Here is a 13,099-nt window from a genome sequence, read left to right as displayed (position 1 = left end):
TCGATGTCGATAGACGAAGACAAAACCGTAGCACCGATAAAATCACTCCGATTCGAGATTGTTGGATCGAGAGGTAGAAGTTCTTCTACAAGTGCCATGAAAATGTGTTCTACGAATTCTAAAACTGCCGTGAAAATGTAACAATTGACAAGCAACTAGCGGCATTCCGAGGACCGGTGTTCTATTCGCCAGTATATGCCATCCAGACCGGCTAAATAGGGCTTGAAGTAACGATCACCGACACTTTAGCTTTATCAGATGAATTATTGACAATCATTCGATCATCACCTTCATGTACCGCGTGTGGTGTATTTGTGTGCAGAAATCATAGAGAAATGTTATGGATCACATGAACCACAGGAATCTTCCCACCAATAGCTACTGCATAGCTATATTATGAGGAAAATGTACTATGGACCGAAACGAGGGACGGACGAGGGTAAAATTAGTATGTTTTTGTTTTTTTTTTTCGAACCCTTTCATACTGTTTATGAACTTAAATGTATATTCATGCTTATTTGCTAAAACTAGCACCATATGGAAAATTTCAAGACGATTGAAAAATGGACCAAATGGTCCGAAGGTAACAGTAGGTAAGGGTTAAAAACTTACTCTGCAAACAGTCCGCGTTCAGCAGATCTTTACACTTCTCGTGACACTTGACCGCACACTCCGTACACCTGGAAGCGATAGGCGATGAAAAAAAAAACGGGGAGATCACGCGTGTTAGTGTTCGGTACCACTCCGCCACGCCGGCCGGGCGCCTCCACCTACCTGACACCCTGGCGGGCGATACCCCACAGTAAACCCTCGCACTCGTAGCAGTACGTCGGCGAGGTGGCCGTCCACAGGACGAAGTTATGCGGTGTGGTCGACGAAATCGGATAGATGAGCGCCTGCAGCGCTTTCTTATATACATGCATTTTCTGCAACAAAAAAAAACAAAAAAAAAAAACGAACGATCGAAACAACGTTGGAACGTGCGGTCACTGGGTGCGCCCTGGTTGGAGCGTGTCGTGTCTCTTACCAGTTCTTCGTCGTTTAAGGTGGCGCGCGGTACCGCCGACGTCAAGCCAGCGTTACGCTTCGTCGCCGCCATTGTCTACGCCATTTGTTTTGTTTGCCATTTGGGGGAGAGCGAGAGAGCGGTACTGGTATTAGTAGTGATTGTGGTGGTCGCCAATTAAAAACGATTTAAACTGGCATGTCATCCAGGAATGGCATACTCGGAGCGAGCATTCAGCGCCACGAAACTTAAAACAATGCCACAGAAAATTGAAACTGAACAAAAAAAAAAAAACGTCAAAACACTTACTTTGAGGACCTGTCCATGTTGTTGAGGTGTCGAGGAACGGGTGGCCAGGGGGGGGTGGGGGTGGGGGTGGACGATAAATGATGGCGGGCAGGGCCAAGCATCGGAGAAAACACGGAGAATCGGTTTCGATCGGGCCAACAGTCGACAGTCGGTTGCAGGCGGTGGGGGCGGGGGTCATTCCATTCGGGCGGGGGGTTGGATCACGGCCAATGATCGTACGGTACGGCGAGACCGGGGTGGACATTCGACATCGATCACAAAAAACACACACAGACACACATACACATAAATACATAAAAGTAAAGGGAAGGAAGAGAGAGAGAGAGAGAGAGAGAGAGAAAGAGAGAAAACGATGGGGCAGACACCGGAAAAGACACAAGAGCAACGTGAATGTGTCAGCAATGGGGTCAAGGGATCTCCAGACGACCACGAAGAAGAAGAAGAAGGAGAGCATGAAGAGATGCTAAGAGGGGCTGGAGTGTGCGCTGGTTTGCAATGGGAAGTCGGAGTCGGGCTCGGGCTTTCACATCGAATCCAATCACATCACACAGTTAAGGGGGGACTTCGGTATTTTCGGGCTCGAAAAAAGGCCCGTTTTTAACGATTTTTTGTGACGTAGCAATTCAACTCTATTTTTTCAAGTAAATGACATAATAATCTACAACTTTTGAAGAATATTTGGTATTGTTTTGAGCAACATTAATTGAAAAATGAATCGATGCCTTCAATTTTAGGCAGTCGTGTCTTCGAATAGATACTTTTTCCCGGTGCCCATTGTAGCTGCGTGACGGGTCATCAGAAAAATACAAATCGATACTCGTTTCAAAGATTATAAGTTTATCCAGGTAGCGCAGGAGAGATTTTGTTGATATTCGAATTTTTCGTTTTTTGGCAGATTTTTGAAGTTGAAAAAGTGATGCTTTTTGCGATTCTGCCAGAAAAAACGAACTTCACAGATTTCTTTGAAAAAAAACTATCAACAATATTAATTACATCTCGACGAGGTTACTTGGAAAGTAGTGTACAGATTACGTGTGAAAAATTTCAAATTTTTTTTTCCTCGATTGATCCAAATCTTTTACACAATACTCTTGAAAGGATAAGCTTTCAGGGAAAGACATTTCAAAACATGTGTCACAAATAAAAATTAAATACCGAAGTCCCCCCTTAAGGGGGAGTTGGGATGGGGGGGGGGGGGGGGGAGGCAACGTGATTGTCGCCGGTGAATGGAGCCAGCCCACAGCACTCCACCGGTGCGACTCCACGAACCACTTACCAGCTCCGAAACCAGCGGTATGGATTTCCTCCGGGGCCGAATGTCGGGCATGCTGTCGATGTTGCTATAGAACGTATTGTCTCCCAGTCTAAAGAAACAGAGAGAGAGAGAGAGAGAGAGAGAGAGAGAGAGAGAAAAAGTCGACAATTAGGTTATTATTTACCGGGTTTATTGTTGTTGTGCCAAAAATCCTGCCAGCCGGCCCTCAAAAGCTCACTCACCCATTGTTGCGTCCGCTATCAACCGTTCCGTTGCGCTTCTGTGTTGTCGTGGTGGCAACGAGGTGAAACCAGACGATGAAATGGCGCACGAGAAGAAAGATAAAAAGGACACAACGAGACGCGATTAGCAGCGCGCCCAAACAAACGCACACAAAGGCGCGCCATAACACGCGCCATCTCGATCGATCGATCGATCGATCGCGGTGCGAGATCATGCTGACCATGAGAATGCTCACTCCGCACAGTTATTACAGGATTACAGAAAACGGGGGGGGCGGGAGATATCGATAGATTTATCGGTGAACAGGCTTCCAATCGGTTCAACCAACTGCAACTACGCTAATACCCAAAAAAAAAAAAAAAAGACGAAGGCGGAAACGGAAAAAAACCTAAAAAATTCACTCATACGGAGAGCCTAGCCTACGCCGGCTGTTTGTGGTGGGACCGTGCCACCAACGTGCGCTACTTCAAAATGTTCTCGATGAATAAAACGGGCCGCAGGGGCCGGGGTGTTTGTTTTTGTTTTTTTTTTTGGGAGTCGGAATATAAATGATTGATTAAGGTCTCTAAGGCCCTCGTGGTAGTGGTGTTTGGGGTCGCTTGGGCCTGGTAATGGGAGGCGAAACGTCAGACGCTGTACTACGACGCACTACGAGAAAGATGTAGTAGCAAATGGAATCTGGTGGTGGTGGTGGTGGTGGTGGTGAAGCAGGGAGGCAGGGAATGAGATGTAGACGAGACCATAACTGCGAAACGTAGGGCTACATAGTAACACTAGGTCTTACCTCTACCAGGCCCTTCTTTTTCTTCTTCCTCTTCCTCTTCCTTCTCCTTCCATTCCGACACTCTTTTCTCTTCTATAGCGGCAGCGCAAACGACAAACTCAAACGCACTTAGCCTCAACGCAACGCAACGCAACGCAACGCAACTCAACGCAAACGGAACACAACGACAAAAAGGGGGGGGGGAAATTGGGGACGGATTGGGATGGACAGGAGCAGAAACAGAAACAGGAAAGCTTAATCCTTTTCCAAGTTTTCAAACAAAACAAAAGAATAAAACGGGTGTCACAAACAGTGAGTGAGTGAGAGAGGGAAGAGGAGATGGGGAAGAAAGGAAAGGGAAGGGAAGGGGGGGGGTGTTTCTAGCGTACACACACGTACACGCTCACACATACGACAAACGTGCACGCACACTCGGCACAATTACAACCGTAGGTGTTAGTGTGCGCGCGAAGATGCAACGTTACACCCCCTTTTCCCTCGTGGAAGAAGGGTTGGTAGGGATCTTGGATCAAAACTAAGAAACACACACACACACACACACAGACACATGTACACACACAGACACGCACACGCACACAGGTGCGATTGGTAGGGAAAAGGATGAGTGCGCAACGCTTGAATCACGCGGAACGCTTGAATACTTTCGTACGGAAAACCGCGCTGGTGGTGGTAGTGGTGGTGGTGGTGGTGGTGGTGGAGGTGGTGGTGGTGGTGGTTGTGGTAGTAGCAAATGGGAACAACCGCTTTGCACAACGCAAAACAATGCGCGATAGGCGCGCCGTCGATATATATATATATATATATAGTTTGCTTGTTGGTTTGTTTTGTTTGTTATTATTATTCTTATTATTGTACTTATTAACGCTTCGTTCTACTATTCTTATGCTTATTGTTATCATTATTATTATTATTATCAGCATCATCATCATCATCATCATTGTTATCGTTATTATCATCAACATTTATGTATCGTTCAAGTCTTAGTGCTGCCTTCTCGGATCAGGGACTTGCTCTAGATCATCCGGGTCAACTGATCGCACGAGTTTGTTAGGTTAAGGGTACAGTAGTAATAGTAGTATATATATAAAGGTATAAAGGGTGAGGCAAAAAAATTGCAACACAGTTCAAACTGCTGCCATTTCTAAACCACTCGTCTGACAGGTGGCAGATTTTTTCCAGTGGTCGCTCATTCTATGGTTTATAAGTACATAAAAGCATGTTAGTGGGAAATTGTCAGGAAAAAAAGTTATTCTTGATGGAGTTCACTGGTGTTATTTTCTTTTTGTTTTTTTTTTTATTTTGGTAGCAAAACCACAAGTGGTTGAGAGCCTTCCAGCATTTAAATGTGAATTAATCAATTGGATCGCGGACTGTCAAGACCATTAAATTCATTAAAAAAGTAACACACCGAAAAAAAAGCTAAGCCAATTCTGAACGTTTATAAAATTCCCAACGGTTTTTTTTTGGTTTTACCCAAATGAAAAAAAATTCAAACAAAAAAAAAATGGAAAAAGATACGACGTTTTCCATGTGTTGCAGCGTTTTGTTTTGTGCCTCACCCTGCATATTTGAAAGCATCGGGTAGTATTGGTGAGGGGGGGGGGAATCGTGGAATAAGGGAGCGATGCGGAGAAAGGGCTTGGCAGGGTACTGGGTGGGGCTGTGGTAGTGGTGAGTGTGCTTTCTGTCAAGAAAACGGGGTTTTTGTTTCACTTCGCCACCACCGCACAGGCACTGGCACTGCAGCGCCGGTTGCGTCATTTACCTCGGGCTCCTCGATCTTGCCACTTACGTCCACCTTTTTGAACAGACCGGGCTCGTCATCGAACGACTCACCGACTTCGGCCACCTTCTGCTTCTCTTCGATACGCTTCTCCTTGAGCGTTTTCAGCAGCTTCCACTTGCTGCCACCCTCACCGTCTACAAAAAAGAGAGGCGCGGGGGGGGGGGGGTGGGGGGGTGGGGGAAAAAGAAACGGTGACGTTAGGTGACTCCTGGTGTTTTTTTCTTCTTCTTCTTCTTCTTCTTCTTCTTCTTCTTCTTCGTATACCTTCACTACCCTGAGCACGGAACAGACTCTGGCGACGCTGGGTGGCCGTTTGTGGTGCGGTCGGCCCACCACCAGGTGTACACGGCTCACCAAGCCCATCCTGTTGCTGCTGCTGCTGCTGCTGCTGCTGCTGCTCATCCAGCTCACCGGATCCCGGTCCGTAGCCGTCCGCTAGTTCGTCGATCGGAGTACCGGGCTCCCGTTCGCCGTTGCCAGCCGTCACCGCACCCGTCCCCGGCTGTCCAACGTACTCCTGCTGCTGTTCCTTCGGTGGCGACTGCAGTAACGGGTAACGCCCGGCCTGCACCGGTGGCTGCACCTCACGGTACGTCTCGTCCGGGCTGGGCAGCTTATCTGCAAGAGACCGACCGAAGGCCGTCAAACCAGCGGTGCGCTGCGGTTTACAAAGTCCGGTCCTCTTGGTTCTCACCTAGACCGACCGGGGAGACGGCCAGCGCACCATCGCTGAGAGCGACCGGGCCGCCATCGTCCACTGTTGCTGCTGTGGTGGCGGCTCCGGCGGCTCCGGCGGCTCCGGCGGCGGCTTGTGGCGGCTGCGACGGTTGTTGTTGTGGCACTGCTGTCACTGCTGCTGCTGCTGGTGCTGCTGGTGCTGCTGCCGCGTCTCCCTCGTCGACCGACGCTTTCGATGAGTCGAGACTGAAGGAGCTCTTCATGGAGGCGAAGAAGGATTTCGACTTGGCACCGATCGTGCTGTCGGTGCTCTCCTGGTGCACCAGGTTCTTGTTGACCTTGTTGAAGAAGCCACCCAGGTTGATGGTGGTTGCTTGAAAGAAGCCACCTTTCTGTTGCTGCTGTTGCTGTTGCTGTTCGCTCTGTATCATGGTAGGCGGTTGCTGCTGCTGTTGTGGCTGTGGCTTAACCGGTGGCTGTGGTACAGCTGCAGCCACTGGCTGCTGGCTAGCAGCAACCGCAGCGGTCTTACTGAGCACCGTTGGCGCTGGTGCAACCGGCACAGCAGCAGCAGCAGCAGCAGCAGCAGCAGCACTGTTTGAGGTTAGGGTCGCCTCAGCGACCGGTTTACTTTCCACCAGTGCCGCCATGGCGGGCGCTGCGGATAGCGGCGGTAACGCCGCCAGTTTCCCCACCATCGCCGGTCCCACCTCCTTACCCTCGCTGCTAGCGGGGGCTGGCGGGGGCAGGCTCACCGTACTGACGATCGGAAACCCCACCGACAGGCCGACATCCGCCGACGCCTCACTAATACCGGACGAGTTCATCGAGGCGGGCGGAAACAGGGACGAGCAGTCCGAGTTGTTGTCCGCCGTCAGGTTAGCGTTGGAAAGGGCCGCCGACAGCGTCGAGAAATCCGGCAAACTAACCGGTGCGCCCGTTCCACTGCCCCCACACCCGATCGGCAACGAAACGGAGGCGGAGAAGAGCGCGTAACTGGTGTCACTGGTGTCCGCGTACCCGGAATCGGTAATATCGAGCGAGGGAAAGAACGTACCGGGATCGCTGAGCGTCGGGATGCTCGATTTGCGCGACAAACTGTCGTAGATCGCTTGCATTTCGGGTGAATCGGTGATGGAAGTTTGGCCCGGCAGTGGCTGGAAGGTCGGTGGACTGGTGGACAGCCCTGGTTCAGCCGCGCTCGACCCGCGGCGGCTAATGATGGCCTGCAGGATCGCGGCCGTATCGGTGCTGGTCGTCTCACCACCGTTCCCCGTTGGCTGGCTCGTTAGGCTGGCTTTACGGGAGGTGGTAGTGGTGGTGGTGGCCGCGGCCGCAACGGTGATGCTAGCAGCAGCAGCAGCCGAAACACTCGACACACCGGCCGTCGGCTGGTGGTGCTGGCGGCTGCTGCTGGTCTGCGATACCACGCACACCGACGTCATCTCGAGCGCCTCGGTTATGTTGGGCCGCATCGTGGGGAAGGCACCACCACCACCAGCGGTGGCACCCGACAGTCCGGCCAGGTTGGTACAGGCGAACGTCATCGGGATCGTGGTGGTGATGTTCGGGGACACTGGCGCCGCTTCCGGTCCCTGCTGACACGTGGCGGCGGTGGCGGCGGCGGCGGCGGCGGCGGCTGGCACCTCCGGGTGGTCCGCCCGGACCTTGTTGATGATAGTTTCCGCGTCGTTGCGTGGTAGCGCCCGTTCACCCAAGGCTTCACCCACACCACCGGCCTCCGCTAGGTCTCCCACCCTATCCGTATCACCCTTCCCCACCGTCAGGGCGGCCGTGGTCACCGACTGCAAGCCGAACGGTGAGAACTCCATCAGCTTTTCGGGCGATCGTTCGGGCACCATCAGCGTGGCGTCGGTAGCGGCGGCCGTCGCATGAGCGTGCCGGTTAAACCGGAAGTCACCCTCGGACCCACTGCCCTGGATCGTGATCGTACCGTTCTCGACCGTCAGCAGATCGTCCTGGGTGAGTGTGGCCAACCCTTCCGGTACTAGCGGCTGCAGCAGCGGCTGCCTGGTGCGCGCAACCAGCAGCTCAGCCGCCTTCACCGGGTAGACGGCCGGGTGCAGTTCATCGTCGAACGCGTCCATCAGCTCGGTGCAGTGCTTCGCCATGAAGCACCGGACCCGATCCATCTCGTCGCTGCTCAGCGACGCCACGTCCTCCTCGCTCATGATCTTGTTGATCAGCTCCCGGACCTCGTCGCCCTGGAGCTCCCGCCCGTGCCGGTCGGCCGGGTACGGTTTCGCAGTGCGACCGTTCCGCGGCGTTCTCGCCGCCTCGCCAAACTCGAGCTCGAGCTGTTTGGCGTGGTTCAGGAAGGAGGTGCGCAGCTGTTCCTCGATCGTCGCCGCACTGTCGGCCGCAGTGTCGATGGGATGCAGCAACCCCCCGCGGGGGCCACCGTCGGCCGTCCCGGGCAGGAAGGGGTTCGTTGAGAGCCGCCCGGTCAAATCGCCGTCGCCAGCAGCAGCCGGAGCAGCAGCAGCAGTGGTCGTAGCGGTAGCACGCGCCAGTAACGGCTGGGCGTACGCGTCCGCTTCCAGGTGTGATTGGAGCAGCTTGGCGTACTGCTCCTGCAGCGCTTCCGGCACATTGCTCAGGTTCCGCTGCATCGCCAGGTACTGCTGCTCGTACTGTAGGTTCTGCTGCTGCTGCTGCTGCTGCTGCAGAAAGTGGTGCTGCTGGTGTTGGTGCAGCTGTAGGCGCTGTTGCTCGAGCGATTGATTCATATCGTACACCGCCTGCTGGGATGCGGTGTGCAGCATCTGCATCGAGCTCTGTAGCTGGTGCTGGAACAGCAGTTGCTCCTGTTGCTGCTGCTGTAGCTGGTGGAGCTGCTGCTGATGCTGTTGCTGGTGCTGCTGCTGGTGCTGCTGTTGCATCAGCAGATACTCCTGCTCCTCCTGCTCGTCCTCCTGCAGTGGTATGAGACCGGTATTGAGGGCCTCGTTGATGCGATCGCGATACTCGAGGTCCTGCCGGAGCCGGGACTGCTCCTGCAGCGAGTACTCGTGGTGCTTGGCGTAGTCCGGTATCATGTCCAGGTACGCCTTCCGGTTTTCCTCCATAAACTGCAGATTCTGCACGATCCGCTGCTGCGATATGTTGAGCGACTGCAGCTTGAACACCTTCTCCGACATCTTGGTGTACTCCTCGTTCAACAGGTTCAGTGCCGCCCACGCAAACTTGAGCTCCGTGTCGAGCAGATCGATGTTGGTCGCTATCTTGTCGGTGTAGTCGTTGATGATAAAGTCCTGGTGCAGATGGTGCAGGTCCTTCAGGCCCTGGTTCGTGTACATCTCCTTCGAGTGTTTGCTCCACATGAACGCCGCCATCACCTCGTTCTCGTCCATGATGGCGATGGCGCTGCGAAGGGGCGGGGGGGCGGGGGGAAACCGCGATGAGAGCGAAACCTGCGCTTCCCTCAGCGCTCAGCTAGCAAGCTCACCGTCGCTCCGGCACTCATCCGGCAGGTCAACACGCACCGAGAGCCACGCAGGCACACACACACACACACAGCACCGCTACACGTGATTACAAACACAGAGAGCGTGTTACTTCACATTTATGCAACTATAGATTTTGTTGGGTTTTTGGGCCGGTGGATTAGTTTCCTCAAAGCGTTCGTTCGCTTTCCAAGCGTACAGCCAACCGTCGGCGAATCTGCGGTGGAGAAACCAAGAGGATGGATGGCAACGGGGCAATTGATAGCAGCAGCAGAGAGAGAGAGAGAGAGAGAGAGTGTGAGAGAGAGTGAGAGCGACCACACACAATTTGTGGTCCACTTCCCGGTTGTGGTTCCCCCTTTTTTTTTTTTTTTTGTTTTTTTGATAGATGATCTCGAAATTGATAGCGAAATTGATCCGTTTTGGTTTGGAAACAACACTGGTGTCTGGGGATGCCTCTACCGCTACCACTACTACTACTACTACCTCTCTTTTTCACTCACTCTCTCTCTCTCTCTCTCTCTCTCTCACACACACATACACAGACGCGAAGTGTCTTCAAGGACCTAGCGGAAGAGTTCACCCTTTGCTTTGATTTGCTGGCGATTGAAACTGGCGACTGATTGCTGAGCTGGTCGTAGCGAAACGGAACGGAACGGATATCAATTCGAGAGCAGAGCGCTGACGATTTCACACGAGAGAAAAAGAGAGAGAGAGAGGGAGAGAGGGAGAGAGAGAGTGGAATCTCCAGCACAGTACGTCCACTGGACGGTGCTTATCGCGTGATTGGTTCACGTGGTACGTGAACGAAAGACCGACGGGCCCTACTGAGCCTAGCCAAGGAGTATAGTTGCAGCGCCTTCTGAGCGCCTTCTTCAGCGCAGTGTGGTTCAAAGCCAGCAGCCCGAAGGATCGCTCTGAACCGAGGCGTTGTTACGGGGCGCCATTCCACTTCTGTTTTACCGTATTAGAAGGACTCTTCAGCCATCTCCTCCTACCCGCGCACACTTGTATACATTCGGGGATTCTCTCTCTCTCTCTCTCAGCCGTTCCCGTTCTAAAACTCGCTCTCGCTCAATACACAAATGCGCTCTCATTCGCTCGCTTTCTTCTTTTCTCTCTCTCACTTTCTCTTCCTGTCCCTGTTTTTTTTTCCTCCTATTCACGAAGCTCTCTCTCTCTCTCTCTCTCTCTCTCTCTCTCTCTCTCTCTCTCTCTCTACATTTTCAACCTGCGGCCTGCTCTTTATCTCACTTGTATGTGTTACTAAAATCCTCTTCATCCTCTCGCTCCACACTCTCACTCGCTCTCACTGACGGCGCAAGGCCGTCGCCTGTCTGGCGCTGATGCCGATGTCGAACTGCGCTCTTCCGCTCGCAAAGAACGCCACGCTACACGCAGAAACCCTGCTCTAATGCGATCTAGAGCCTCATTTATTAATCGCGCGAGAGGATGTGTTTGGGGGTTGAAGAGAGAAAAAAAACACCCTTCCACCCTTCAACAAAGCTGCTCCTGTTTCCCTTTTTCCTTCCTCTTGTTAGTTTTCTTCTTCTTCTTCTTCTTCTTCTTCTTCTTCTTCTTCTTGTGGCACTCGAGAGTTTCACTGGGCTCCCTACAGGATGGGCTTTTTTTTGGGGGGGGGGGGGGGGGGGGGGGGGGCGTTAAGCACAGGACAGTCGCAGCAGTGGAGAGTGACATTCCAGCGACGTGTCACGGGAACGGGTGGCGTCCCTAAATCCAATGGACGGTGAATTCACGGATACCAACGTGGCGCTTCGTGTGCGCTTCTGGTCCCGTGAGATGATGTCGATAAATATTCTGTGCTTCCCCTTTCATCACTCCACCCCAAGACAGTATGTGTGGGCATGTCTTGGTACACACACACACACACGCACACACGCGCGCGCGCGCGCGCGAAAGCACGCACGGTACACGGCGACGTAGCGTAATGCAGGGGCACCACTGCGGGCGCGGCTTGGGACTTTGGGCTTGAAATGTTCGCGGTTTGGAAATGGGTGCGCACACACCCACACACACACACACACACACAGGACACCCGTTGACATGCACAAGCACACGCACAAACGCGATTGGGAGGGATAGCAACTGTCAAACGCAACCGCAGCAACTCGCAGGGCCTCGCTGCACAGCCTCGAATGCACGGCCCAGGCTGCGAAGGATGTCAATCGGTGAGCAGAGGGTCTCTACCACCACATCCACATCCACATCCACATCAATTATGAATGTTTCCCCTTTCAATGCTGTTTGCTCGATTGCTGGTATGGTGCAATGCACTGCTCCTGGTGCTGCTGGTGCTGCACCTGGAGTGTTGGATCTGCCGGGCGAGGGCGAGGACCCATCGCTTTGACAAAGAGAGAGAGAGAGAGACGGGGAGAAGACGCACCAAACCAGACTGTGGGAGCGGATCGGTGACGCCGATACCGATCGGGACACTTTGAGTAGCACACCAGCCAACGCAACGAGAACGACTGCTGGAACCAACGCACCACACGTAGTGCCAACCCCGAACGAGCGAACGAACGAACGAACGAACGAACGAACGAGATGGAGACGCATGGTGGGTGCCCAATAGAGGCGCATGGAGGCGCATGGTGTTTTGTGTTTTATTTTTGCGAGAGAGTCAACTGCGCGCTGTAGAGAGAGAGAGAGAGAGAGAGAGAGAGAGAGCGAGAGAGCCTACTGCAAGCCGTGGGTGAGTAAAGGATTCGAGAGAGAGAGAGAGCGGTGGAAACTCTAGGTGGAGAGAAAGTGGTGGGAGGAAAATCAATTTTTTCAACGCAAGCGCAACGCACATCAACAGGTCAAGCTGAGCTAGTGTTGCCAAAAGAACAACAAAGCATTCAGCACCATCACGGTGTCCTTGCTCCTCGCACTCTGCACTCTCTCTCTCTCTCTCTCTCTCTTTCTCTCTCTCTCTCTCTCTCTGTGGGAGCTCCGTACTCTCAATAAACGATTTGCCATGTGAGGCTTTGCTGGCCAACCAGCAGCAGCAGCAACAACCTTCATTGATTACTTACTAAGAGAGAAAGCGATAAAGGGAGAGAAAGAGAATACGAAAGAGTAGCGGAACGGAACAATCCATCTCAAGGACCCTGTCTCAGCCACCAGAGCACCAGGCAACCACGGGCTACTAAATCGAGCGATGTCTAATCTTGGGACGAGTGGCAAGACACAGAGAGCGAAAACGAGAGAGAGAGAGAGAGAGAGAGAGAGAGAGAGCGAAAAGGGAGTAGTAGCCTTAAACGAAGAACAGCAAACCGAAGGGACGTGCCCACGTGATCCGTGTTCGCCCCTCAGCTAAGCCCACGCCACGCTAGCGCCACGCTTTTGACAGCGACATTGACAGGACAGGAGTGAACCGCGCGCGCGACGCTCAATACACCATTTGACAGGCCGGACAATAGGGACACCGGAGGACACAGTAACTCGAAGGAATATTAATTAGGTGGCGACAGCAAAAATGTCACTGCTTGGCCCCGAAGCAGTTGTGTTTGTTTTTTTGCTGTTGCTGTCTGTTGCTGACACCGATCGACATCTCTATTCAATTGCA

At 52.8% G+C, this 13,099-nt stretch overlaps 1 protein-coding gene across 1 annotated transcript in view; it reads right to left on the bottom strand.

Moving 5' to 3' along the window:
* LOC126570713 (uncharacterized) overlaps positions 1–12,004 on the bottom strand; it is a 21,707-nt gene extending 9,703 nt beyond the window's left edge. Inside the window, 9 exon segments of the mRNA XM_050228714.1 lie at positions 613–680; positions 775–926; positions 1,028–1,102; positions 2,592–2,679; positions 2,813–2,850; positions 5,363–5,517; positions 5,648–6,001; positions 6,078–9,745; positions 11,933–12,004. Of these exon segments, the coding sequence (XP_050084671.1) occupies positions 613–680; positions 775–926; positions 1,028–1,102; positions 2,592–2,679; positions 2,813–2,850; positions 5,363–5,517; positions 5,648–6,001; positions 6,078–9,435 (4,288 nt within the window). The 5' untranslated portion in view covers positions 9,436–9,745; positions 11,933–12,004.
* Positions 12,005–13,099: the final 1,095 nt, after the last annotated feature.

This window comes from Anopheles aquasalis, chromosome X (assembly GCF_943734665.1).
Source record: "Anopheles aquasalis chromosome X, idAnoAquaMG_Q_19, whole genome shotgun sequence".
NCBI classification, from domain to species: Eukaryota; Metazoa; Arthropoda; class Insecta; order Diptera; family Culicidae; genus Anopheles; species Anopheles aquasalis.
Note: the sequence above shows the minus strand (reverse complement) of the source record. Positions and strands in the feature narration are given on the sequence as shown.